The following is a 26631-nucleotide window of genomic DNA, read 5'->3' as shown; positions in this document are numbered from 1 at the left end:
TTACAGCGGTGCCTTCCTTGAGAGGAGCCGGGATCCAGCTGCGTGTTCAGGCCCTGCAGCCCCTGCCCTGGCTCGCGTGGGAGACAGGGATTGTGTGGAACAGCTGCTGTGCCGGCCTGCGTGGCTTTTAATTGAAATTCCTCGAAATTAATCAACACTTTCCCCACTGAAATCCTACAGAGTCTTATCTCCAGAGGCTGTACAATAATTCCTTAAAGTATTTATGTAGAAAAATATGAGTCTATTATAATTAAAACATTTGATTGTTTAGCCAGGATTTTATAAAATACAATAAACATAATCTTAAGTCTTGAGAATGTCATTTATAAAACATACATTCTTCTGCATATAAAATTTTTTAAAAGCCACATTTGTGCAGGAAGACTGTGTGGACTTTCGCCTTGCCTCGTCCTTGCCTTTATTTAAACAATATTGCAAGCAGGATGGTGGTGGCAAGGACGCTGTGTAAAGCTGCCCTTCCTGCTGCCGAGGTGCGCTCCTGCTCTCCGTAGAGAGGAGAGGTGGGACACGAAGCTGCTCTTGGCGTGACAGAGACTTCGGAGAAATAAAAGTCATATTTCAAAGCGCTGAAGTTTGCAGTGTTATCCAGTATTTCCACTGTCTTCAGCTTGGATTTAAATCCTGGTACAGTAGCCTAGGAACAAACAGGAGAGATTTCCTTCTTAGTTGGTTTTAAGTATCGAATGCTGCTGTGTAACCATCATTGTCTAATGTGCTGCTTTAAACATGCTGGACCTATTAAAAAGGCTCCTAAGCGCAAATAAATGAAGCTACAGAATGAGGAAACCTTAAAGACTCTCATCACATATGGCAACTAGACTGAAGTGAAGCATGGTGAGCTGGAAAGGGTAACAGTGTATCCTTTCTGTAGACAAGGGTTTTACCTAATTTGCCTTCATTTGGGTCAGGTTCAAAATGAACGAACTGATTAAACTGCGTAGCGAGAAGCAGAAAGCCTGGAGGATGCACCGTGCCCATAACTGCCCTTGCTGGGCAGCAGCAAAGCAGCCCGTGCGGCTCCACGGGAACAGAAACAGGAACGTGCGTGATGAGCAAGAGGCCAGCAGCCAGAACAAGCTCTAGATGCTGTTGGGGCTTCTCTAATGGGTAAAACAGTTTCTCTGCCATGACTTTTTCTTCCCTTTTTTAATGCATTACCATGAAGCGGCATCCATGATGCAGAGGGAACGAAAGGCCGGGCCACCCCCTCCTCTTGCTCAGGAGGGAGAGGGGGGGACGAGCGCCACTTGGTGCTCGGGTCCGAGCAGGAATTCACCAGCAGGCTGGCACTTTACAGCAGGAAAGTCCCTTCCCTGAGGGGCACCTGGGAACCTCCTTTCCGTGCAGCAGCCGTTCTGGGCACGGCAGAGAGGCCCCACATTTGCGCATCCCTCCAGCGCGAACGAGGAGGCCGCGGCCGCCCCCGGAGCAGCCGCCCCCGGCTCAGGAGCTCGGCGCAGCTGGAGCGGAGACCCGCGCAGCAAACGGGCGCACTTACATTGATCACGTAGGTGCCCGGCAGGAGGAGAAGGAAGTACTCGCCGTGGTCGTTGGTTCTGTAAGGGCACACGTGGGCACGACCCTTGGCCTCCACGATGGCGTTGGGAATGGGCCTCCCCCTGCTGTCCATGACCTGCCCTTTGATGCCTGCGCAGGGCGAGAGGAGGGAAAGGAGAAGGGGGCAGCGTGCAGAGCTGAGGCTGTTGCGTGCACACGCAGCCCCTGCCCTCCGCTCCAGCACATGGAAGTAGTCACAGAGGCCACATATCTCACAAAAGTGCACCTAGAAAGGCCGCCAAACAAACAAGCAAAGAGCCAGCACAAGACCCAGAGAACATTTTGCACGTGTCCAAACACACAACTTCTTTGAGACTTGTGAAATAAATGGCTGCCCTGACGCCAGAGGGGGAAGTTCCCTCGCGGAGAGGCAGGCACCTCTCCCACAGCACTCGCTTCTGAATCGCCTTTTCTGACTGGGAAAAGCAAGTGCCGGACTCGCAAGCTGGGCAGCACAACTGCTGCCACGTGGCTCTGGCGCGGGTATATCCAGAAAGCGGCCGAGGAATGGGAAAAAGCCTGTGCTCTGGAGCAGCTGAGCCCAAGCTTCTCAGCACTGACTGGGGCGACCTGGAAAGCTGCTCGCGGTGGCCCTGCCACGGCCGCACACCCACCGAGATGCACTTGTTTCATGTATTCCACCAAAGCCACTCGGTTGTCTCTCCAGAACTTCTCTAGCTGGGCTTCAGGGGGATATTTGCAGCACGACAGCTCCAACGTAATCTCCAAACACTGTCCCCAGATGTAGTTGTAATCTTGCATTCCACCTGAGATTGGAAAGGAAGCAAAGACGCGGAGCTGGAAAGAAGCACCACTTTCAGGCTAGAAGAACAGTAGGGAGTTTAAAGCTGGTACGTGCATCACACCTGTAAGAAGGTGCATTGAAAAGATAAAACCACATGGATTAGTCCTCAGTGCCAGAGTTACTTTTATCTATGGTCTGCTATGGAAAAATAATTTTCTTGCTGTGCAGGGGCATGCAGAGTAATGGTGCGTGTGCACAACACGTCACTGCTCACAAATATACGGGGGCAGATACAGTCATGGCTTGGCCAGCAGTTTGCCATTCTCACAGCTGCCCTTAGAGCTTTTTAAGGCCTTGAATTCAGACTGTGAAAGCAACATGAAGTGCCACAGGATACAGCTTCTACTTGGCTATAAACAGATAAAGATTAAAACACTTCTGTATTCAAAGATGAACAAAATAAAAGATGATATATGAACAAGACTTTGGTTTTTCTTCCTGAAAGGAGAGGAAATAGGTTTTTATCTCAGTTACAGCAGCTGAACCCTATGCACTATCAACAGTGAAGTCATTCTTGGCTTTCTCCAAGAAAAGACTTTGGCCTCCAGGCTCAGTGTAGCTGTGCAAACGTATCGACACAGCGTTAACAAGCGGCCTGTGATGGCTGTGGGGGTGTTCCGTGTAGTTACAGTTACAAGGGAACTGCCCTGGCACTGAGAAACAGCAGGACAGAAAGCAGAAGGCAGCAGCTGCCTCATTCACTTGTGTCCCTGCTGACCAGGAGCATCTACAAACGCTGTGTCCTGCTTGGAGACTGTGCAGGGATGAGCGTGGCAGCTTCCACAGCTCACGAGCTACTTGAATCAACCCTTTACGGGGCAAAACCACGGCAGTTTCACCATCAGGGCAGCAAGAGGGGTGAGACATCACGGCCAAAGCACCTGAAAAGACACAGGTGACACCGTTACCTTCCAGCTGGTACCACGCGTAGCCGTTGGTGATGCCTTCCGGAAAGGGCTGCCTGTTGTCACAGCCGGCGCCTTTGTACATGCTGGCGTGGTTGTAGGAGTAGGTTTTCGCCAGGTGAACAAAAACGTCGTCGTCCGGAGCTCTGCTGTAGCCCTCCCACGAGCCGGTCGCTGCGGGGTGGAGAGAGGCCTCACATCGCGCCTGCGCCGGCGACGCCGCAGCCCCGTGCGCAGCGCGGCGCCCGCTCACCTGCGTTGCCGTTATCGAACGCGTAGCTGGCCACGAGCGCCCCGCCGTGCAGGTTGGCCGAGAGCACAAACGTTTCGTTCTTTATCCAGTCCATCACCGCTCGCGTCTCCGGCTGAATGGTCACGTTGTTGTACTCAAAGGCGTCCGGGAAATTGCGGTTCAGGTCTTCTCCGTTCCGGTTGTACCTGAGGGAGAGGACAGAGGCTCCTGTGGCGCGCGGCTGCAGGCCCTCCCACCTCCTCAGCCTCCTGCAGGCCCCAGGGGCCCGGCCGTGTCCCTGGGCACCGGCACAGATGGCACCTGGTGTCACAGAGGGGACTCGGCTCCAGCTCTCCTCAACTTCAAACTCGGTTAAATTCAGCCTGTGTGCCAATGAGGGGGATCAAAAACATTGTGCCCTCTGCTGAAGCCCTAACCATTTTCCAAGGAATAAATCCCTTTCCCAATGAAAGGAGGACCTGGAGAACTGGAGAGTGGCTGTTCCCACCCTGCCCACACGTTTGCTCCCGGAGCTGTCGTGACCAGAGATGCAGGAGCACTTCTAGCTCACGAGCTTAAGGCAGCCGCCGCTTCCTGCACATCCCGGCTCTAGCCCTTGGGCATCGCCTCCTCTTCTCTCCCTTTTCTCCTTTCTTAGTCTTTTGTCCCCTTTTTGGGCTCTTCAATATTACATTCAAGAATGCAACAGCAGCATTTTCTTCTGCGCCACTTGTTTTTCTTGTGACACTGCTACTAGCACCTATCGTGGTTAGCCCCATTTCTGCAAACCCTACATAATCTTACTACGTCTCAGACCATTAAACCCTCTGGCTAAGGCCTGCATACAACACGATGAGCTTTAGACTCATTTTTACACGTCCATCCAATAACTCGGACACACTTTTCTCTCAGTAAGCGGGGTCACGTAGCTCTCCTTGGGCAGCAGCCCCACGGCAGCCCCACACGGCCGCGGCGCCGCTCCCGCCACACGAGCGGCCGCGCGGCCGCCCCCACCGCCCCGGGGCGCCCGGTTCCCTCACGCGTCCGCCTCGCTCACCTCCCCAGGGAGTAGTAACAGTCGGGCACTTTGGTAGCTTCGAACCCGTCCGGATTCATCGTCGGCATGATGTGGACCCGGGTGTTGTTAAGCAACCGGGTAATAACCGGGTCGTGTCCGTAGTTTGTCACCAGGAAGTCTATCAAATGGAGCAGAATTTCTCTCCCGACAGTCTGCACAGAGAAGGATGGGGTTTGTTCCGAGTCTGCTGTGAAGGCCCATGACCTTGCATTTAATTATTTTTTAACTGGATTACACAGACACACAAGGCGTGTGGATGTTGCAGCCAACGCTGTTTTGTTTCATGCTCTCCCTCTAAAAATATTCAAAGCAACTTAACAGATGGAAGTCGTAGCTGGAGGGTTTCCACACGAGTTTTAAACCCGGAGCCACCCACCTGAGTGCCTCGCTACATGCTTCAACACTGTATGGGAGAGAGCGATGCAATTCAAACTGCGTGGGCGGCTCCAGGACAGGCACGTTAAGGACGGTGTGGGCTGGGACACGCTGCGGCCCCGCAGAGACAGCTCGGAGGAGGGCGGACGAGCCCCTCCCTGAGCCTCTCCTCCGTCATGGCCAATTTAGTGGCAACTTCCATGCACAGTGAGGGCAGGAGAACCCCCGGGACCATCTTTCAGGAGCGCCATGACCAGCTTTGCCGGGGGGGCCATGGGATCCCTGCGCCTTGGCTGGGAGCGGGACGAACCAGGACCTGGGAGACCAGCAGTGCTCTGGAGAACTTCTCTCTGCTGCTCTGCGCAAGAACCATGCCTGGTAAATCACCTCGGCTCCATATGTATATGTATATATATATATATATATATGTGTGTGTGTATATGTCATTGTTTCCTTTCCTTCTAAACAGAAGAGCTGCCCCAGAACCGGTGCTGTGCAGCTCGGCTCCAGCAGACGGGTGACCGACGTCTCGAGGGACACGGATTCGGGGAACACGGCTGCAGGTGGGAAGCAAGGAAGGAAGGAGGGAAGGCAGGAAGGCGAGCGGAGAGCCGGCCCGCGGCCGCGGGCCCGAGACGCAGAGCGAGGCTGGGCCGCTCTCCGGAGGCGCCGGAAACGGCCTTGGCAAGCGCCGCGCTCCCCTTCGGAGACCCCCGCAGAAGGGAAAATAAAAAGGATAGAGAAGCAGGGACAGGCAGGGGAAAATCTGAGGAGGAAAAACAGCAAGAAAAGGCGGTGGGAAAGGACAGTGTTCGCAGGCAACAGAAGCAGCTCAGGGTTACACGAGTGATACTCTTTGCATTGAAGAGTTAACCCAGATTTACACTATATAAAAACCCTAACTGAATTCCTTGTATTGGCTGCTGTACCCGAGTACTGTAGTACTCGGCACACATGTGCTACAGGGGGCTGGAGCCCAGAGGTGGGGAAAAACTGCAAAACAGAACACATTTACTACAAATCTTTTGGAAAGGCTACAGCGGAGGGGTGTTTGGGCCAGATTGCCCTGCGCTGCTTTGGAAAGCGGTTGGAGGTGTCCAAGGAGAGGAAGTGGGAGTGCTTTAGGGGCTGGCTACAAGCAGGCACGACCTGGGTCCAGATGAGCTGCACCCCAGGGGTCAGGTAAAAGATCAAGGCCAGCAGCAACCGCGCCTGCGCTGGACACCTCCCTGCAACAGACCTGGTTTTAAATCGTTTTTCATTAGCAGGTGATGGGGGCCGAGCGGGTGGATGTGCTCTGCCCATCCTGCCATGCCCATCCCTGCGCGTGGCCTGGATTCCAGGTGCGCGATGTCGAGAGCGCGGAGCTGTGGGGCAGGACCTGCTCCCGACCCGCCTCCCCGCTCCCGCCTGGACTGCTCCGTGTGCGACTGGATCCGCTCTCGGCAGAGCGGGACGACTGGGCCAGGAGCAGCCCTGCCAGCGCCTCTCACCCTCTTCTGTAGGGCAGTGCTATGGTATTGTGGCACTGCGGTGCACGGGAGCAACTCTGGTAGTGAAACGCTCATCCCATGGACTGGGAATGGTACCAGTGCATCTGCCATTCACTTTGGAAATGAGTGAGAAATTTTACACAAGGCTCATAATTTTTTAAGGCCCCAGTTATACTGATGACAAACCTACTCCTGTTCGCAGCTACCAAACCCCAAGAAATCAGCCTATCTCTAGAAACCCTCCTTTAGAGATGCCTACTTCTATGGTGACCTGGGAGGCAGAGTCCAGTTACTTTAACTTAAACTGCGAGTTAAGCCAGCAAGATAAATAATACATTGTTCCAGGAAGGCCAGTTGCAGGCCTGTCAAAGCGACTGAACTACTTCTCATCATCGGCTTTAAGCTGGCTTAGGCGAAAGAATTGCTCAAAATGGTGTCCAGCTTCACTCGGGCACAGAAAGGCTGGAGTTTTGTGGTGCTCCTGGAGAGCTGGGGTGAAGGTGCAGTCTATTTGGCAATGTCCACAAAATCATTAAACTTGGGCAGGTCATGTCTTACCCTACCAAAAATGATCTTTCTGTTCCTGGAAAAAAATATGTTTTTGCTCCCATTATTTTATATTGAGTTCCCTGTTAGGCAACTCTCCAGATGATATCCCACGTTTTCTTCCAGCTGCACGTGTGAACAGCCTGCACACCTGCAGCTCAGGCTCCTTCCCCACAGCTCATCTCTGGTTTTAGGAGCAGGGAGCAGGCTGCTGGCTAAGGCAAAAAAAAAAAAAAACATATATATATATGTACACACACATATATATACACACAATGCATATATATACATACATATATATATATATGGAAGGAAAAAAGCAAGTACAGAAGGCAATTATATCAATGAAGCTATAACACTGCAATTTTAAGTTATGAAAGACTGTGGAACAGCAAGTTGAAGCTTGCCATATGTTCAGTGCAACACTTATCTATTTAATAGATTATGGGGGAAGTTGAAACTTTCCCAAGTGACTAATCCAGCAGAATCTTAGATTATGGGAAGAAACATTCAAGTTCTCCAGTGCTTCACTCTACAAGGAATTAACTTCCTGCCATCTGAAATGCATTTTTGGTCAGGCAGGAAAAAACTAATGCTTGTGTGTTATGTCTCTAAACAAAAAATAAAAACTAAACCAAGGCTAAGATCATCACAAGGGCCTGGAACGGAGGAACCGCTCTGCTTCCAGGGTCTCTCCTAGGTGCTCAGCCTCATGCACAAGCCAGAACGTCATTTGCTAGAGAGGCGCCTCGCTGGGCAACCCACGGTAGCGTCGTAGCTCAGGGATCAACCCCTCGCTCTCAAACTTGTTACACAGGCCCATTTTTGCCTAAATTGTCATGTAGGAACTAGATCTTAGGCTGTGACCCGGCCCGCCTGCTCTCCAGCAACGTCTGCCCCTATGGAGATGTAAAGAGCACCTGTCCCCACAGCCAGAGCGCTGCGGGAACATGAAGGCGGGCAGTGACGGTGCCTCCTTTGGAAGTCACCATAGGAAGCGCAGCAGCAGGAATGGGGCCTTCTGTGGTCCAACAGCGCTTGGATTTGTAGCCTAAAAGCCAGGCTATTCCAGCTGAGATCAGGTCCCGTTCCCACGAAACGCAGGGCACAGAGGCTTTGTGCTTCTCTTCAGACCCTGCAGGGACTGTAGCACCTGCGGCACCCTGGCCTGCCTTGCTGACACACACACGTTTTCTTAATGAGTTTCAGAGCCTATCTTGGGCACCCAGCAACACGTGTGCCCACGGAGCACCGTGAATCATCTCCCTCCCACGCAGAGATAAGCTCCGGAGCAGTGAGGCTCCCAGCCACCCCAAGCGAGGTGAAACCAGCCCAACTTGGGAAAATTCTTGGCGCGTAATGTCACGAGAGCCTGTAGGCGTGCAAGTGCTCACGCAGTGCTGACAGCAGCAACAGCTTCTGCTTTCCTGTACAGGATGCACTTCCTAATCCATGGCGTTTTCTTGGTTCTGCACATTTGCTCCGTAGCTTATGTTCTGCCATTTCTGTAACGACCTGGTGTCAAGATTTACCTTTCACACTGGAAATTGTGCACTTCAAAGTTACCCTGAGCCTGGCTAGCAAAAGGAGGCAAAGCTGAAAAGTAAGAGAAATAGAGAGAAAGCAAGAAAACAAGAGAGTGAAGAGGGAAGTCCTGACTCTTGCCACAGAAGATTCAGGTACTATCTGAGAAAGGCAACAGTCACTGTTATCTTGCCATGCACTGTCTCCTTTTTCAATAATAGTGGACATTCTTTTCTCAGCATATTAAGTCTTTACCTTTGGGAGGATTTGAAGAGCTTCAGCCATACTTCATGCCTAGTCAATAATAACATACAAGCAAATATCCCATCTAACTAATTTCCAGTGCAGTTAAAGTCTGCACTGTGCAAGTTAACTGTTAAGTTAAAGATTAAAGGTTTTAATCATATGCAAAAGACAGAGCTCTCCCTGCTTAAGAGATGTCTTAGGTGCAGAACTCTTCTTTGTGATACAAGGTCTTCTGAAGTCCTTCCACAAAAGCAAGTGAACCTTGAGTGTGGAAATGCTCAAGAAATACAAACAGATCAGGTCATCTTTGAGGTAGGATGCTCAGTAATAAGCACTATAAGCTTGAGAAAAGTTCTCTGTCTGTGGTTAGTATATTTGGTATAAACGACATCGCAAAAGCTGAAACGTACCTCATCCCCATGCATATTAGCAACATACTTGAACTCTGGAATGCCAATCTTATGGTGGGTTGGATACTTTCCCAGAACAAGAACCCACAGGTCTCTACCTTTACAAGGGAAAAGGGAAAAGACATGTTTTTAACGAAGTGTAAAATGAAATAAAATGAATCAAAATGAAACAAACCTTTTTTAAAAAAAAGAGGGCAAAAAGATTTGGACATCAAGAAGACCATATAAATTCTCACATTTCATTGCTGTCAGTCGGTGCTACATGTAGTGTAACAGAGCAGATTTCTTTTCTAGGAATATGTATTAAATTAATTATAAGAATAAACATTTTTCTTCTGACCAAAAGTCAGAGTGAACCCTGTAATTTTCCAAAGCATTTAATCAATCCTAGAAATAGTTTGGGGCATTTTTAATTATCAACATTTTTATTAAATCCAAACTTATCAAATGAGAGCTTTCAAGAAAGGTCATCAAGGAACTAAAGAATAACTAAAATGAAATATTCTGCTTCTCCCAAAACATCAAATCAAGGTACAGGTTTTCTAAAGAACATGCAAAATATTTCATTATCACAATATAAGAGCATCATCTTATACAATAAAGACAAAGAAGAAAAGCTAAACACACTCATGAGTTACTGATCAGAAAACAGAAAATACCTCGCTTAGCTGTAGCAGAGACATTTAACGGGGAAAGAATTAGTAACTTTGAAGAGCATTTGTTAGGACTACTAAAGCTACACAGGAAGGTGAATTAAAACTAAGAAAAGGAGGGAGAGGGAACACTTTGGAAGTCCTAACTTAAAGAGGAGGGGGCGCTATTTTAGTGTTGTGGCGTTTCGGGTCTCATGTGAAACTCCTTTGCTTCCTGCTCCGCTGCGCAGTGAGGAGTGGGGACGGCTCTGGCTTCTGCAGGCGACGGGGACACAGCTGGAAGGGAAGGCCAAAACGCTGCAGCATCTGCAGGGCGTGAGAGGAGGCAGGAAGCCGAAGAGAGCAGAGGAAACACGAGATGGGCTGAAACCTCTGCCGGGCCGGCGAGGCTGAAGGCCCCGGGGGCCAGGCCGGGCTCCGCACCGCACACTCATCGGAAGACACCGGGCTCCAGCAGCAGCCCCACGAGCAGCCATGTTCAAGGAGCAGCCCTGTGAGGGTCGTGTCCCCTCCAAAACGGAGGGCAGGTCTTGCTGTCACAGCCTAAGTTTGGAAGTTTTCAGCGTGGTGCAGAACGCGGGGACATTCATGGACATCACTATTAGGTAGGGTATAAAATCCCCAAATGAAACAGCCCAGTGTTGCAGACCCTAAAACACAGAGCATTTTATCTCACCAATAATCAGACATCAGAATTCGGTGACGAGGGCCATCTCCAACCCAGTTTCTAGCACTGGGTTTCAACCACCATCACATGCCAACTATTTGGATCATCCTACAAGCTGGGGTAGGGCAGTTCCTTTAATCACATCCCCACAGCAGCACTGCCACTGATTCAGTACCACACATCCTAAAACCAGAGCCCAGGGACGGCTATGAATGCTGTGCCTCTGCCATTTAGGACCTTCTGCAAATAATCTAGTATTCTCATCTGAAAATAAATCAAGACTGCTTGTGCCTTGCCACAGGCAGCACTCATTCCTGCTGCTAACACTGCAAAATTGCACTCATGGGACACAAAAGGAAGAGCCAAGTATAGACGAGCATTAAATGGGTCTTTCCAGCCTTAGCATTTAAACTGTTTATAGAGTTTGTGTGAGGGCCACATAAAAGATAAATGCTCCCATGAATCAGGACATGGTTTATTATGTGGCATTCCCAGCTCCTGAGAAGTATTAAACCTACCATTAACAACAGAAATAGTCTTGGGTCTGCTCAGCCTGCACTGCTGGCTGGAATACCTCTAAGGGATCACTGATGACATAAGATTGCTTTCCACACAGCAGCAATTTGTGCATGTAAAAAGATTAAGCTGATAATGTTTCCTTTAATCAACAAGGCCTAGATAACTCTTGTTTCTGTACCTGAACAGCTAAGCCTTCTCCAAAGCTCTGAATCAACTGAACGTTTACTGAGACCCCATTTCACATGCCCAAACCAGAACCAACTCTGGCTAATCAGCAAACTCTCTATCTTGCAAGCAAGATCAAGGCCGACTGTGACTGCAACTGTCTCTCTCAGGACAAGCAATGGGGCTTCAAAGTTACTACTGGAAGAAAGCCAGATCGTACAGCTTCTAGCAGGACAAATCATCCAGGTGGTTTGAAATTACTCAGAAAGACGCAGGCCCAAGTTTTAGGGAAGGCCATCTTAGTAGCGGTGAAAGATGACAGAGAAGTTAAATACAAAGTGCAAACAACTTAAAAGCTTCATCCCATTCACCACCCGGTTATTGACTATTGACCCCTGTGCCCAGCAGCCCTGACACCTCCACGCCACCACGCGCTGCCCAAGCGCGTGTCGCCGTCCCCGCGCTCACGAGGGAAGCGGTGCAGAACGAGCGGGCGGACCGGACGAGCAAGGCCGGGGCGAACAAGCACACGGCTGGCATGTCCTTAGGCAGAGTTTGCATGGATCGGGCTCGGTCCCGGCATAAGCCGAAGAGCTTCCGCCCGGGCTGCATGGCGAGAACGCCAAGTAAAAGTCAGGATAAACAGGCCGGCAAATTTCTGCAAGAGCTTCCACAGCCAAACCCACACCGCGTAATTACAGCCGGCAGAAGGCAGAGAAGCAAGGCAAGGAACCAGCATCCTCGTTACTTCTTACACAAAACACTGGGGAGACAGGATGACATGAGAGCCACTCTAAGAAATTCCCGGGCAGATCCGACGCAGCTCCCACACGGGCTCTCACGGGCTCCCACCTACCTGCCGGGCACGTTAACACCAGAAACCTCTCCTAACCTGCGCTTGGCAACCTGCTCCGTCCTGGGATACTACATCCCTCCATCCTCCTGCAACGCCAGCTTAAATCTAGGTTAGTGGTTACCACACAAGATACTAAGGGATCTTCACACTTTTGTTTCTGTTGCTGAACTGTGTCAGGATACTCTCCCCAAAGCACCTCTGACACCTATTTCCTGAGGCTCTAAGTCAAAGTATGCTTATTATTACCCACAATTTTATATCTTGCAGGAAGGAAGATTAAGAAATCAATCCTGTTTTTATCAATTCCAACTTTTATATCACATTCAGGGCAAACAGGCTTCTGTGCTAACATAAACTATTCTTTGGCTTTTAAGTTTTGTCGCCTGTACTTGAATTTACTACCAAGCTGGCACTGCCAGTGTGCACAACTCTTGGCCGAAACAGAGAATTAGAGTTGCCTCCTATGCTCACATGCTCCTGAGGCATTTCTGAAAAGGGCGATGGAAACACCAAGACATTAAAAACTGATCTAGTTTAGTATCGCACGTGCAAATTCAAGCACGAGGCCGCGGGGTTTCATTTCTCTGTAACAGCAGAGCGATGCCACTGCAGCTAATGCAAGGCTTGAGGGGCACTTCCCTTTCCCTGGAGCAAGCACCAGCGCTCTGCACCCTCACTGACCCTCGCCAGCTCAAGCTGGCAGAGCTCAGGCTATTTTGGCACTTGGCTTCTGCAAGAGGATTGCCCAAGAGCACCACCCTGCTCGCTGCCAATCCCAAAAGAACCTGAGCTACCAACACGGTTACATCTGTGCCCAGAAAGGTTTGATCGTGGCCACTGATCAAAACAGCATCGCAGAATTACCCTTGCAGACACGACCAAATACGTGAGCTTACTCTAACCACACCATTGAGCATAGCCCATTCCAGATTACAGTGAGCAATATAAACGTATCCTTCATGACCTTATAAATTATCCGCAAAAAAGGCAGCTGCGTCTGTTCAGAAAAGAGACACTCTAAAGCTACAGTTTACCATATATATATATAAATAAACCAGATATAAACAAGATATATATATATCTGGTCCCACTTAAGTATCTGAAAGCAGGACAGATACACATCTGTATGAACAGTCACAGCACATCAAGGTCATGCCTTGCTGTCAGTGTATCATATTCTCACAGACTCCTGAGAAAGGATTTTCTAAAGACTCGAACTGCATTAACATGAGTAATGAATAACACAGTTGGCATCCCAGGAGAAGCTAGGACGCTTTTTTAATCTAAGAAAGTCACCAAGGTATTCTGAAGGATTAAAAAAAGACACATAAATTAGTCAGACTAATCTGATAATACTCAGCATGGCACATGAGTAAGCAGAACAAAACCAGGAGAGCCCAACTAGATTACAGGTCTACAATAGCCAAAACAAAAAAACAGGTAACATATCTTATATGTGGGGCAGTGGCTAGGATTAGGACTACACTGTGGTCTGTATTGGCATTTGTCAACCTCCCGAACGCTAATACAGCCCTGTCTCTGCCAATTTGTGCTGTTTCTTGAGATACAAAAGACGCAGATGTTTCAGCAACAGATGCACAACTACTGAGACAGGCACTTCAGTGGCTCCACTGCTATCTTACCCTTTCTGGCCTCTTTGCATGTATCCCTGCTTGCAGGCAATGGTTTAAGGATGTTCCTCTCTGCTTACAAATCTGCTTTCAGAAGTTATATCAGCCAATCCAACTTAGAGTCAGCATCCCAAAAGCAGAACCATCGGAACGACTCTTTAAAAACTGGCACTGTTTACTTGTAAACAAAACATTTGAGGAAGAAAGAGTCCAAAGAGTTCACAGTTCATGTGCTTGCTTCTCCTTTCTGAAGATTTACAAATCTTTGGTTGCTTGGGAAGTGCACAGTTGCTTTGGACACTTACACAGAATTTGTATTTCACGAGACTGACAACATGTCTGTCCCTGTGCATACGTGGCCTGGCACCAAGTGCATTTCCAGTTTTACAGTTCATTTGAACACAACACAAAGAAAACCCAGCAGTAAAAATATCTAAACAACAAAACCCAGAAAGGAATACCATTTTTAAAGTAATATACACTAGCCTTATTCAGTACAGGTCACTATGAGGAGGAGCACACCACAGACACAGAGTTAGTCTGAAAAGGCAGTCCCTGCTGTTTACACCAGTTGGATTCATTTTCCCTCCCAGAAACCAAACAGACTGTTTTTCCTCTTTACCAAATCCTGCTTCTGTTAATTAGGACTGGATTTTTTCTAAAGTTGCACAGTAGTGCAACTGGATCATCATCTACTGCAAGCCAGGAGTGAGAAGGGGGGATATCTGGCCTATAAATGTGATTTATCCAAATCCAACTATTTTATTCAGTCTCCCTTTTTGCTACCACAGGCAGAAGAGGCCCAAACTATTTCTGCTACTTGGAGGGAAGAAAGGGAGTAGAAAACCAGGAGGAGACTACAGGTTGTTGCTCCTGCGTGTCTCAGGAGATGCTGGTCTGTGAGGACACTGAGGATTTCAGTGCATTAAAGAGCCTTGTCAAGAGCAAAGTCCCGGGAACATCTTTGGCAGACCCAAAACATTATGTCTGCAATAGGAACGGGAAGCCCATAACAATACACATCCAAAACTGGTGGGCAAATTCAGACAGTGAACAGCCTTGTTGAGTTGGCTGAAGGGGAAAAAAGAAGATCAATTAACTTTTTTTTGGAAAAAAAATCCAGTATGCGGCATCATCACCTGTTTCTGGTTTAGTTAATAAGCTCAGTTCAACCAGCTGCTTCTAGACTCTCTGAGAATGGGTAACAAAATGTCCCCTTAGAAATACTAGTGACAGTCTTTTAGGAAAGGCAACCCATCTGACAGGTACTACAACATGACAACTAACTAATGACAACATCTGACAACTAAAATCCAGGCAGTGTGACCAGCTACAACAAATGGAGTAACGTAGAGCTTTGTCTCATCAAGAACCCCTCCTGGCGCCCAGTGTTTCCTCTTGGGTGGAGAGCCCAGTCTGATGCAAGCGTGCATCAAAGCAAGCTTTGTATTTTAACCTACTTTAGGTCCATCCCCACTAGGAAATACCCTTTGTCAGAACCCAGCCATGTTGCTGATCACTAGAAGCCCCTACTGCTGAAATACCACTCTGAGCTCACCCTGTTGCTAGACTTTCCTTTGGCTGCTCCTGGAAATAGACTTGGCCTTCTGAACTGACACAGCAGGGCTGGTTTTTGAGAGCAGAGCTTGCTTTTAGTTTAGCTTTAGGAGAAATACTGCTTTCTGATATCTGCTCTAACTCCCCCTGCTTAACACTTGCCAGGTAACAGTGCAGACCATTTTGGGAGGCCTGATTTATAAAAAGTTCAGAAAGCAGAACTAGCATTTGCATGCAAAGGCAACTTTCACTCAAAAAAAAAAATACATCTCTCTAGCAAACCTTGGCATAGAGCGACTGCCTAAGGACCCACTGCTTTCGGGCAACGCTTCAGGCAAGGTGTCTTGCTCTTCTCCTGCAATGCCTTGCCTAGGGAACAGAAAGCTGCTAGACAGGGCTTTTCTACATAGCAGCCTGGAGAAGACTATCTTGTTCTACTCTCAACTAAGAGGAAAATGCCAACAGCTTGACCTTCTGGTTTGAAACATAGGCACAGAATAACAGATTTATTTAAGGATATTTGCGACTAAAATTTGTTTAAAAAATAACACTGGACTGCAAGTACAACTCGTTACACCATTGACCAGCAACACCAACATTCACCAGATTTCCCTGTATTTCTGTCGAGTTGGGTCATGCGACAAGGCCTCTAAGACCAACAAGCGTAGGTTGAGACAAGCTAATGGAGAGACCAATTGATGATTAAAGACCCTTGATTACCTCTTAACTGATGGATATGTTTTCTTCTTTTCCTCATAGAACCTCACTGTCTCCCCATGCTACCCTATACTGAGAAATCAGCAGTCTCCAGAAGGGAATGCTTGTTTAGGAGCAGCTTACATCAACACTGACTTACACGTAAGTAGGAGCTTGAAATGGGAACACAAGTTTAACTTGCTCCTTGAGAGCAGCAGACCGTAAGTTTGAGTTAAATTGTCATTACCAATACAGAGGATGGGAAGACACGTCTCCACAGCCTATTTATTCACACAGCTAGAAATGTATGTACGACGCTCCAAGAAGCGGAAGCCTACGAGAAGCTAGAGGAAAAACAAGCAACATGATGTCCGCTGTGCATCACACTCAGCATCCCAAATTCTACTTCTCTTCTTTTCTTAAAACTTGTTTTTACATCTCCTACACACATATGCTCCCAACACCAATTAAAGCATATGGAGATAGACACAAATCAGTTGAACTACTAGTTGCACTTGCTAACACAAAGTTACACAGGCTTCCCACCATTGCAAAATGAACAAATTTCCTTTAAGCTCACTGGCACGAGTTATAACATCCACTTGTCACCTCTGCCAACTTTTAAGCAGTTGTGGGGAGCTGCAAAACCATGCTAAGGGAAAAAACAGGATGGCTGTGATCTTTACTGCTCTGAAGAAAGCAAGGCAAGCTCGATAAGCGCATGAATACCTGTAGAGAACTAGAAAGCAAGGAATAGAGAGGAGGCAGAAGAGCTGAGATTTCTTCCACTAAGTTATTTTTAGATAAATGGAGTCACAGGAATAATGGACTATTTCAGAACAGATCAGATCTTTTCAGCTCCAAGTTATAAAATATAGGTTCCAGGAGCAAAGTTTATGCAAGTTGAAGTGTTTGGACTATGTTGTTAAAATAGACTCCTCCTCCTTCCTTTCCAGAGACCATAATAAGGACCATTTGGCCAAATATCCTGTCTCAGACACTGGTCAACAGCCAAGATTTATAGAAGAGTAAAAGAACAAAACAAGCATGTGTGACACTTCCTCCAGCCTCTGTGTGTGTCTCTAAGACTCTGTGCCACGTGCTCTAGGTGTCCCTGCTTGAGCAGGGGGGTTGGACTAGGTGATCTCCAGAGGTCCATTCCAAACTCAACCTTTCTGGGAAGTGTCATCAGCTTCCAAATGCTTTCTAGGTGAAAGAGACCCTGAAGTGGGTCTCTGTATATCCAAAATACAGCCTGTGGGCATCATCTGCCTTCCTGATTACTATGCAACTATAGTTATCATTTTGCATATGGAAACCATGTAGTTTTTAGGTGTTTTTTTTTTTTCTGTATATGTTAGCTGCATGTCTCCATCCTCCCATACATCTCCACCATGACAGCATGGTGGCAGTAATTTAGCTTGTGAGCTCAGAGGCTTCAAAGCTACTCACAGTACGTGGGAGTCCTCCACCCTATTGAGCAGCTCATGAAGAGCATGACAGAGGCATCTGGCTGAACCTGTTATTCAGAAAGGAGGCTTTTTAAGTGTCAATTTAACTTAAATACTTTCCTACAGTAGCATTCTAGATAAAACCGTTATCTAGCTTACAGGGTAAACCTGTATTTTTCCACTGCCAATGGGCATGTTGCAACACAGAACTTCTCATACGTGGGTTTCTTTGCTCAACACCCTCCAATCTAATTCTTTCAGAAGAGAAGCAACAATGAAGTTATATTTAGCAGATATTTTGCATTCATTTCAAAAACACTTTTGGACAAATAACAACCTAGAAATCTCACCTATGGGTAACATCCAGACACTTTCTGCTACAACATCCCCAACCAATACTCCATTAGGAGAGTGATACACTGCTGAAGCAACTTTAAAAGTTATTCTTTCTCATATATAAAAACATGTAACCACAAAATCTTGGCTGCAGAAGTACTCCTTTTCTAAGGGCAATCTTATTCACGATACATGGGTTTATTCACATGAAAAGGGCTTGCATAACACAAAGCGCAACCAATTTAAAGAAAGAAAGGTAGCATTTTATTTTTCAGCTGAGAGCTGAAAATTTATAATTTTTAAGTTAACACATCAGTGTAACCATGAACTTTGTAAGTGATGGTTTTGGCTTTTTTTTGATGTTTTTGATGTTTGCTTTTTTTTTTTTTTTTTGGCTGGGAAGTAAATCTCAGATCTGGCGAATTTCAGAGAAAAACCTGTAGAAGATTTTTTGCAAGAATTGTCTTTAAGTTTTGTGTGTGTGTGTGCATGCATGTCTGTAAAGGAAAACCACACATTATTGCTTTTTAGGTTCAGTAGGTAGCATAAAAGCTAAGACAAAGTTAATTGACCACAACAAGCAAGAGGAAGGGAAGATTTAAGCAAATTATTTTACTTTCACTGCAAGAGACGGCATCTCTAAGAGTAACTTCAAAAATGGCTCATCCTTCTGTCAGACAAACATCTAATGTTCTACTTAAGCTCATGGTTTAGAGCAAAGCTCAGGTGGGAGCTGAAGAATTTTGAAACTATGAGCTAATACTTTGTTGTTAAAATAATGGTTTCGCCTGGAGTTAAGCCCTGAAGCAGCCTTGCCCTCCTCTGTTCTTCCCTTCCCACCATAGTGACTCAAAGAATTTAGAGCAAATAGAGTTTACAAGGCTGTTAATGTCAAGCCCAGCTACGAATGGGAACATAAACCTAAACCTTTTCAACAATAAAATACACATATAAGTCCATCTAGAATCTAGAATTTATTTACCACAAGAACTGACAAAGACCAGAACAAAGACAGTTGTGAAGGAAGATACAGAAGAAAAAAAGTGGCAGGGAAAGAGTGAAAAAAAGTGGGAAAGAAGCAGGAAACCCATGTAAACGTTTTAACTAGCATGACAAATTTTAGAAAGCCCCAGTTTTTAACGAAACTCCGGGCCCAAGCTTAGCCTGCTTTAAATGGACCCTTAGAGTGGGAAACGTCTCATTCACGCTGATGCCTCAACACAAACCCTGGGAATCCCGATGCTTGTGGCACCTCCGCAGGCCGTGCTTGCCCGGCGCGCTTGCGTTGCACTAGGAAACGCGGGGCTGGCACAGGGAGACACGGAGCAGAGACAGTATCGCAGCCCGCAGACAGGAGAAAAGGCCATTTCAGCACTGGGATGAAACAGGCTGAAGGTAATTCTCTCTTGTGGACAAGCAGCCCTTTACACTACAACTCTGAGGAGGAAAAAGAAAAGGAATTACGACATTCTCTTTACAGACATCACATTCTCCACAGATTTCCCTCTAGGAGATTTCTCTTTTTGTCTTGCAAATAAAGTCATCTTTATCATCTTTACCTTTTTCCTCTCTTTAGATACACTTGCATCTCTTTAGATCCACCTGTGTTTAGTTTGCAAAAAGATTTAGTAGGAGGTGACAGTGAGAAACTTAACTCAGAGTATGTGGGACTAGATACAAATTTCTCATTCTGTAATTGTAAAGCACCAGGACTCCGGAAACTAACTTGACAAGGATTATTTCAGCATTGTACAATCATTGTATGGTTACACGTTTCAATTTGGTTTTCTTCAGTAGTACAGCTACAGTAAAAACATCCAGAATCTACAGTGTTTCTGGTGTAAATTCACTGACATTTGCACTGCATTTTACTGTCTATGGTAGCAAGCCAGGCTCCTCCTTTATGAAGAAATGACTGCAAATAAGTTTCTTTTTTTCTATTTTTCCTAGGTAGGTATGGTTAGTCAGTCATGTAGACACACAGTTAATATATACACTAGGCAAATACTGCATCCTGGTCTTTTATCGTTAGACTTTCGCTGGAGTGTAAAGAAGCTGAAATCAGCCCTCCTCCATTCAATGGCCGCCCCTAAACGCCTAAAAGCAGCCCACTGAGCAATCGTGCTGCATGAGAACAGCCAGGAGATTTACATAATTCCTGGCATACGCTGGGCACAGCTCCCACCAGCAGAATGATGTTAGGGCCAGGTGAAACACCCGGGTTCTCTGCTACCTGCCCTGTGAGGCCCGTGCACTTCCCAGCACGCTGCAGAGTCCCGATCCCTGGTGCGCCCTGTGGCAGAGTCACAGCCGCTCATCACACGGAGACCTGTACGTGCACCCTCCCCTTTGGTTTTCCTCCTCAGAAATCGATGGACATGGGCAGGGAAGGAGACACAACATGCTCCAACAACAGGGACCTTCAGCCTGGGCCTCCGAGGAACCCAGCCTCCCGGGAGCCCTGCAGCGAACACCCATCCCGCGGTTCGGATCAGCATTTATGCACACAGACACGAGCAGAGCGTGAACCTAGGAATAATAAAACAACAACTGCATGCTTCAACCTCCCTCCGTAGAGCAGGGGTGGCAGAACACTGCTCTGTAAGATACTCGGAGCACGGCCAAGGTTCGTAGAGTACTTAAGATTAGTGGATGGAACGTGCCAGCTAATGGGCAACTGAAAGAGCAACCAAAGAGGAAACAGCAGAATAGGATGATTAAACCACAGGGTTCTCGCCCAAAAATATTTCAGGACAGCTCTGCTGTAGGAAGCTACTTCTGAAAATTTCTGATGAAATCCCAACAAAATTTAATCCATTTGTTCTGTTTTATCCTTTGCTTCTCCCCGATAAAATCTACCACGGAAATGTTAACCCCCTGAGTCAGCCTTGAAGCTGTTCAGGTAAAAACAGAGGAACTTTAACCATACGTAACTTTCTTTACTCAGCGAGTGGAAACCGGCTTATGATGTTTACAATTGCTCTGACTGAACTGGAATTCTAAAAATGCAGAGTGGCCTCTGCAAGGGACAGATCTGAAGCAAGCTATAATTAGCAGGTTATCACGTTGTCCTGAACCCACAATTTATCTTTATGGGGTTTGTATGGAGCTTTTTAAAAAACTTTTTATGAGGTTTTAAACAGCGTGGATCCACTACAGTAAGCCACCCAGCTCTTTCAGTGCTGCTTGCCTTTGCTCAACTAATAATAGAGTCACAAGGTCTGCATTTTGTTTGTTTATTTTAAAGTTTAAATGCATGCCAATGAAACCCTCAGCTTTGACAGCAAAAACCTCAGATCACACACACTGGAATATTTTCTTTCTGCTGGTGCACACTGCAACATTCAGTAACTAAAGCTTGCGTTTTTCCCCTGGGATGGCACTAAGCAGACAAGGTTCTCCAAAAGCACTTGACATAACACTGATATGACACAACTCTCCTTATTAGAGTGCGCACCCTGCTCCTGCCTGGCCCCCTTCTGATGATCCAGCCTCAGCTGCATCACCCTGGATTCCAGCTCTTAGTTTTACCAGGGCTTGTTAATACCCCAACACCAGCAGGATCTCAGGACAACTCTTCCCAAGTGAAGGGGATATTCTGCTGTAAGAGTGCTCTGGCTTGCCTGTCCTCAGCCTAGTTATGCACTCACGGCGCACAGCAGGACACTCCGAGCTGGCATTTAGTCTCTCTGCAAGACCTCTGCTCAGCGAGGCAATTGGCATTACTAATATGCATGTTCTGGGCCAAGAACAAAGATTCACCTTCAGATTTGATTTTAGTATGTATTTATGAAAGTGAACATGGCTGTTACTACATATCCTATTAGTCTAGATATTATTATAAAACACTTTGGCATATATACCAGAGCAACACTGAGCAGCCAGAGTCAGAGATTAGGTCCTTACACTACCAGGCTATGCTTTTGCACAGCCAAAAAAAAAAAAAAAAAAAAAGAATGTGGGGATAGACTGAGCACAGCAAAACACCATTTGTGTTTTCTTCCTCATTTTGTATATTGCAATACAGCTACAGCACTGGGCACTGCTGCACAGATTAGACAACTGCTCCAGTCAAGTTCTTTTACTAGAGTATACAATGACATACACTAAAAACAATATAAAAGTACCGAGCTATCTTCTGGGCTAACATGTAAGTCTCAGCATGCTGGTCTCAAAGAACCTTCTGCGCTAAGGAAGGTTTCTTTTGGTTATGCCTTTCATAGCTGGGTGTCTCTGGGGAGGAAGAAACCACTCCACCTAAAAAAAAAAAAATCAGAATTTAAATCCCATTTACTAGAATCATTTACTGTTAGTCTTGCTTTCTCCTCCACACCCTCAAGGTCATCAACCTGTGAAGACAGTCACTTCTGTCACTACCAACTTTCAGGGGATATTTTTTCCTACTTGTGGGGAGAAGTCCAGCATTAGTCATACACGGAGACGGCCCAGAACACGGTGTCTGATGATCTGTCTGTATGAGCCAAATATGCCTGCCAGTTACTAAGGATTTATTTACTACCTTTGATGCCACTGCTCAGGAAGTTCTGTCATCCTACTTGCATTCCCTGTTAGAAGCCATTAAAGAACTGTTCATTAGGAAAACTAATTTCTACCCACCTGCTTATAGACCACATTAGGTAGAACGATCTGTCACCATCATACACACTTCACTTGCTCCTGAGGAGTTTGCTCGTTAAATTGAACCAAACAGATAACACTTAGTCTTGTGGTACAGCAGCCTGCATCTTTTACAGAGTCCCCTTTCCCCTTGTTTGGCAGGTGAGCTGCACGAGTAACAGAGAGATGGGGAGCCTGAGTAGGCACTCACCAGTCTAGAACTGTGCCTTCCCATCAGTCTGACAGAAGAAACGTGAATTTCCATACAGTGATGTAAATCATGATATAACAGATTGGGCATCTTGTAGTTTGTTTTCTTGTGGGACTCTTGGTACTAGTTCCATTGCTCCAGTAGTACATATATGCCAAGCAGGCTTTGTTAATCTTCCTTCAGATTTAGGAAGGGCCAATCCCACTTGACAGATCACCTTTTATGCAGAAATAACTGCCTCAGCAGCTGGAAGAAGAGCAGCAGATGACTTCAACCTTGCCTTCAGCAAGGCTTGTACCATCTCCCACAGTATCTGTCTGTACCTTTGTTAACAAACAGGTGCCATATGAATTGCATTGGCAGACTACAGCAAGACAAAAAAAAAATCTAGACTGAGCAACTGGTGGTCAAGAACTCAAAATCCAAGTGACAGCAGCTTATTAGCAACATTCCCCAAGCATCAAGAGTGAGGCTCATACTGTTCAACAACTTGGGACAGGGCTGCCATTCAGAGGAGCCTTGACAAAATGAAGAAACCTCATTAAGTTCTCATTAAGAACACAGGCAAATGGAAAGTCCTGTACCTGGGAGAGAATAACCCCATACTGGGATTGTCAACCCAAGAAAATAATCCATTTTCCTACAGGCTGAAGGTTGACTGGACAGTTTGCAGCTCTGCTGAGGGTTCAGATGGACAGCAAGATGAATGCAACTCAACAGTGCACTCCTGCAGCAGGGAGGGCAGCCTGTGGGCTGAGCTGCACCCCCAACAACATATGCCAGAAGGTTGAGTGGAGTGATTATTCCCCTCTACTCATCACTAGTGAAGCTACATCTGGAGAACTGTGTCCAGTTTGGGGCTCCTCAGTATAAGAGGGACTCAATAAAAGCAGTATTGATGAAAAGTGTAGAAAAGTGTAGCAAAGGACCGCTGAGATGATGAGGAGGATGCTGAAGTGTATGACATTGGGGAGAATGTCATAAGGGAGGTAGGGTTATTTAGCCTGGAGAATGACTCAAATGCACCCTTCCACTTTTGAAAGGGATATTATAGAGAGGATGAATCTTGACTCTTCTTAGAGATCCACAGTGAGGAGGCAGGTCACAGTGTGCAGGAAGGAAAATTCTGATTAGTTATAAGGGAAAAAAAAATCCCTAGTGAAGGTACAGTTGAGCACCGGATTAAGTAAACAGCGATACTGTGGAATGTCCATCCTTGCAGATCCTCAAGACTTGAGAGGAAAAGGCCCTGAACAACAAAATCCAACTTTGAATTTAGTCCTGTTTTGAACAGGTTCTCGAACTAGAGGGCCTCCAGACCTGAACTATCATTTGATCTGCCTGGAGCAAGTAAAGCTCCTGACCTGCAGAGTAGCAGCCTGTAGGTATCTGTGCTAAAAACAAAAAACAAAACAAACAAAAAAACCTCATGTGCAATCTCTACTGCCCTCCTCATTAAATCAAGCCTACATTTCACATCATTCAGAATCTAGATGGCAGCACACATCATTCTAGATTCTTAGATGTAAGAATCATTCTCAGCAGGAGTAAAACTGAGATTTAGGAATAATATAAGAACAGTGTTGATGGTAACAGTACAATTATGTGTACTGGCTTTATAGAAATAAGTCCTCTGTAACTAATCTGAGGAAAGCACCACATGACCATATCAGGAACACTGATGGCTCAAGAGACAACTTACTACATAATATTGATCTCAATTCTTAAATGTTTAAGTTCATTTTTGTTTCTCATCATAAATAAGTACATTTCCTCCAGCACAGCAGAAAGCAGGACCCCAAAATCTGAACAAAGTTTCAAGGCGATGCTCACTCACAAGCAAGAGAGGATGCACTTTCAGCTTTTGTTTTCAGGTTTCATGGAACTCTGACATGTTCAATGCCGTTACCCAATGCCTAGACAAGTACAAGCCAAAATTTCAGTCTCTCAGCTCGGATGGAAATTTTTGCCTTAGGTTCACAAAGATAAGCCAGCAAAGATCATCAGAGAAGGCAGAATTTAGCCCTGTCATTAAAAACATCAACTAAGTCTCCTCAAGGCAGAAATATAAAAACGTGGCTAATTAACAGCTTGCGCTTAAGGGAATCATACTGAAAGGGAGCAGCCTTCTCTTGTGTGGATGAATAACACAATTCAATAAGATCCTGCCTTTGATAAATCCAAAAAGAGCACAACCTAAAAAAAAAAAAGAAAAAAAGAAAAAAACCTCAGATTGCTCGTCTGATTTGAGCCCTCACATCATGAGACTTTCTTCAAAGCGATCGCAGACACGTACAGAGACTTGACCACCTACACGTAGCGAGCTGAGAGCTGCGTGATACCTCACTGAAACAGAGCAGACTCTTGGCAGGCACAAGTTGTGTCCCGGACAGGCACAACTGTGTTAAATGGAAAGGGCAAACAGGGAGCAACACAAGAAAGAAGTAACCAAGAGGCTATGAGTGTTCGGCGTGATACTCTCCACCTGGAAGGAAGCAGATGTCACTATAGATGATGTGACCATCCTCGCTCCCGTGAATTTAGATGAAAGGGATTAGAGGAGCAGATGACGCTTCTATTGAATGGAGTGAACTTCTCCGTTCAGTCTCATACTGCATGTGTACGTATATATACACAAAAAAAAAACCCTATTCATTTTCTGATCTGAAGTCTACATTTTTTTTTTCTCCTTAAGAACTACACAGACATAGTATTACTAAAGCATGCAAATCTACGACAGCAGGCAAGTGCTAATTAACATTAAAGCTGCTGTTCTCCTTGAAGAAAGGGAAATAGTGTTTTAAAGAAAGAAAAGACTATTTCAAGGCTGTATCAGACGCAGGTTCCCTGGAAAGGCGCGCGCGGGGCAGGCGCGCCTGCCCGGGCCCGAGGCCGCGCTTACCTTGCACGGAGCGGCCGATGCTGTGCAGGTGCGTGAGGGCCGGGTAGGCGCCGTGCACGCGCCTCAGAAACGCCTCGAGCTCCTCGGCGTGGTGGTACCTGAAGTCGAGCGCGGCCGCCAGCGACACGAGGCACAGGGCGCCCGCCACGTCCTGCCGAGAGGAGCCGCGGGTCAGGAGCGCCCGCGCCGCCCGCCCCGGCCCGGCCCGGCCCGGCCCGCCGCCCCGGCCCGCCGCCCGCCGCCTACCCCGAGCGGCGCCCGCATGGTGCCGCCGCGCTCCGCAGTGGCGCCGGCCGCCTCGCCCGCCGCTGAGTGACGCGGGCCGCCTCCACTCAGCTCCCCGGCCCGCCCAGGGCACCGGGGACAGCGCGAGGGGCCGGGAGAGGAGCCGCGAGAGGGACAGGGACCTCCCCGCCGCCGCCGCCCCTCCCCCGCGCCCCTCACCTGCGGCTCCTGCCGCTCCTCTCGGTGCCCAGAGAAACGTCGTTTGAAAAAAAACCGTCTTCTTCTTTTCTTTTTTTCTCCTTTTCTTTCTTCCTTTTTTTTTTTCTTAAAGCCCCTTTGGTCTTGGTTAAAAAGAGTCCCTCTGTGTGGAAAACTTTGCAAACGTTCAGCTGCCCGCACCTAGCAAAATCACCACCACCGACCGTTTTTACACAACTTGGTTTTTGATGGGCTTGAATTCATTTATTGAAAGGGTCGTGATTTTTTGGTGGTTTTGTTGTTGTTTTTCACCTTCTATTGGCTTTTGTCAACAGCTCAAGATCAGAAAGGGGCTAAGATAAGACACTGGTTGAAGCTGGGCTTGAACAACGGAAAACAGAATGGCAACACCATTTATTTAAAAACAGGAGTAAGATATAACCAAGCATGTGAAGAGTGGCTGATAGGACCTGAGGAAGTCTTCTGCAAAAGTGGCTTTTTTAATTAACTGTGGCAGGATTTCCTGCATCATCTTTTGAAGTTCCTCAGCGTCGAAGAAAAGATATTGAAGCAAGTGAATGCATGAGCCAATCTAAAATAACAAGTCATACATTCCTAAGAGAAGACTCTCTATTAAATAAAACATTATCATAAAGCAAAAAGCTTTAAGAAGAAAAAGCAGATTTTGTTTTAATGCAAATAGGTACAGCATCCCATGTTTCAAACACATCCCTCTAAAAATGGAGGTAGGATAT

The 26631-nt window shown here is 46.8% G+C and overlaps 1 protein-coding gene across 1 annotated transcript; it reads right to left on the bottom strand.

The window, feature by feature from the left end:
* Positions 1-418: 418 nt before the first annotated feature.
* CPM (carboxypeptidase M) lies at positions 419-25599 on the bottom strand. Its single transcript, XM_088522989.1, has 8 exons — positions 25454-25599; positions 9193-9290; positions 4578-4750; positions 3542-3726; positions 3292-3462; positions 2193-2345; positions 1520-1668; positions 419-655 (listed from the first exon to the last, which is right to left on the bottom strand). Exons 2-8 carry the CDS (start codon positions 9205-9207, stop codon positions 419-421), a joined length of 1083 nt encoding a protein of 360 aa, XP_088379115.1. The 5' UTR covers positions 9208-9290; positions 25454-25599.
* Positions 25600-26631: the final 1032 nt, after the last annotated feature.

The sequence above is a fragment of the Tinamus guttatus genome, unplaced genomic scaffold, assembly GCF_059628265.1.
Source record: "Tinamus guttatus ecotype Peru unplaced genomic scaffold, ASM5962826v1 Tinamus_guttatus_pri_ptg000171l, whole genome shotgun sequence".
NCBI classification, from domain to species: Eukaryota; Metazoa; Chordata; class Aves; order Tinamiformes; family Tinamidae; genus Tinamus; species Tinamus guttatus.
The sequence above is the reverse complement of the archived record's forward strand: the minus strand, read 5'-3'. Positions and strand labels throughout refer to the sequence as shown.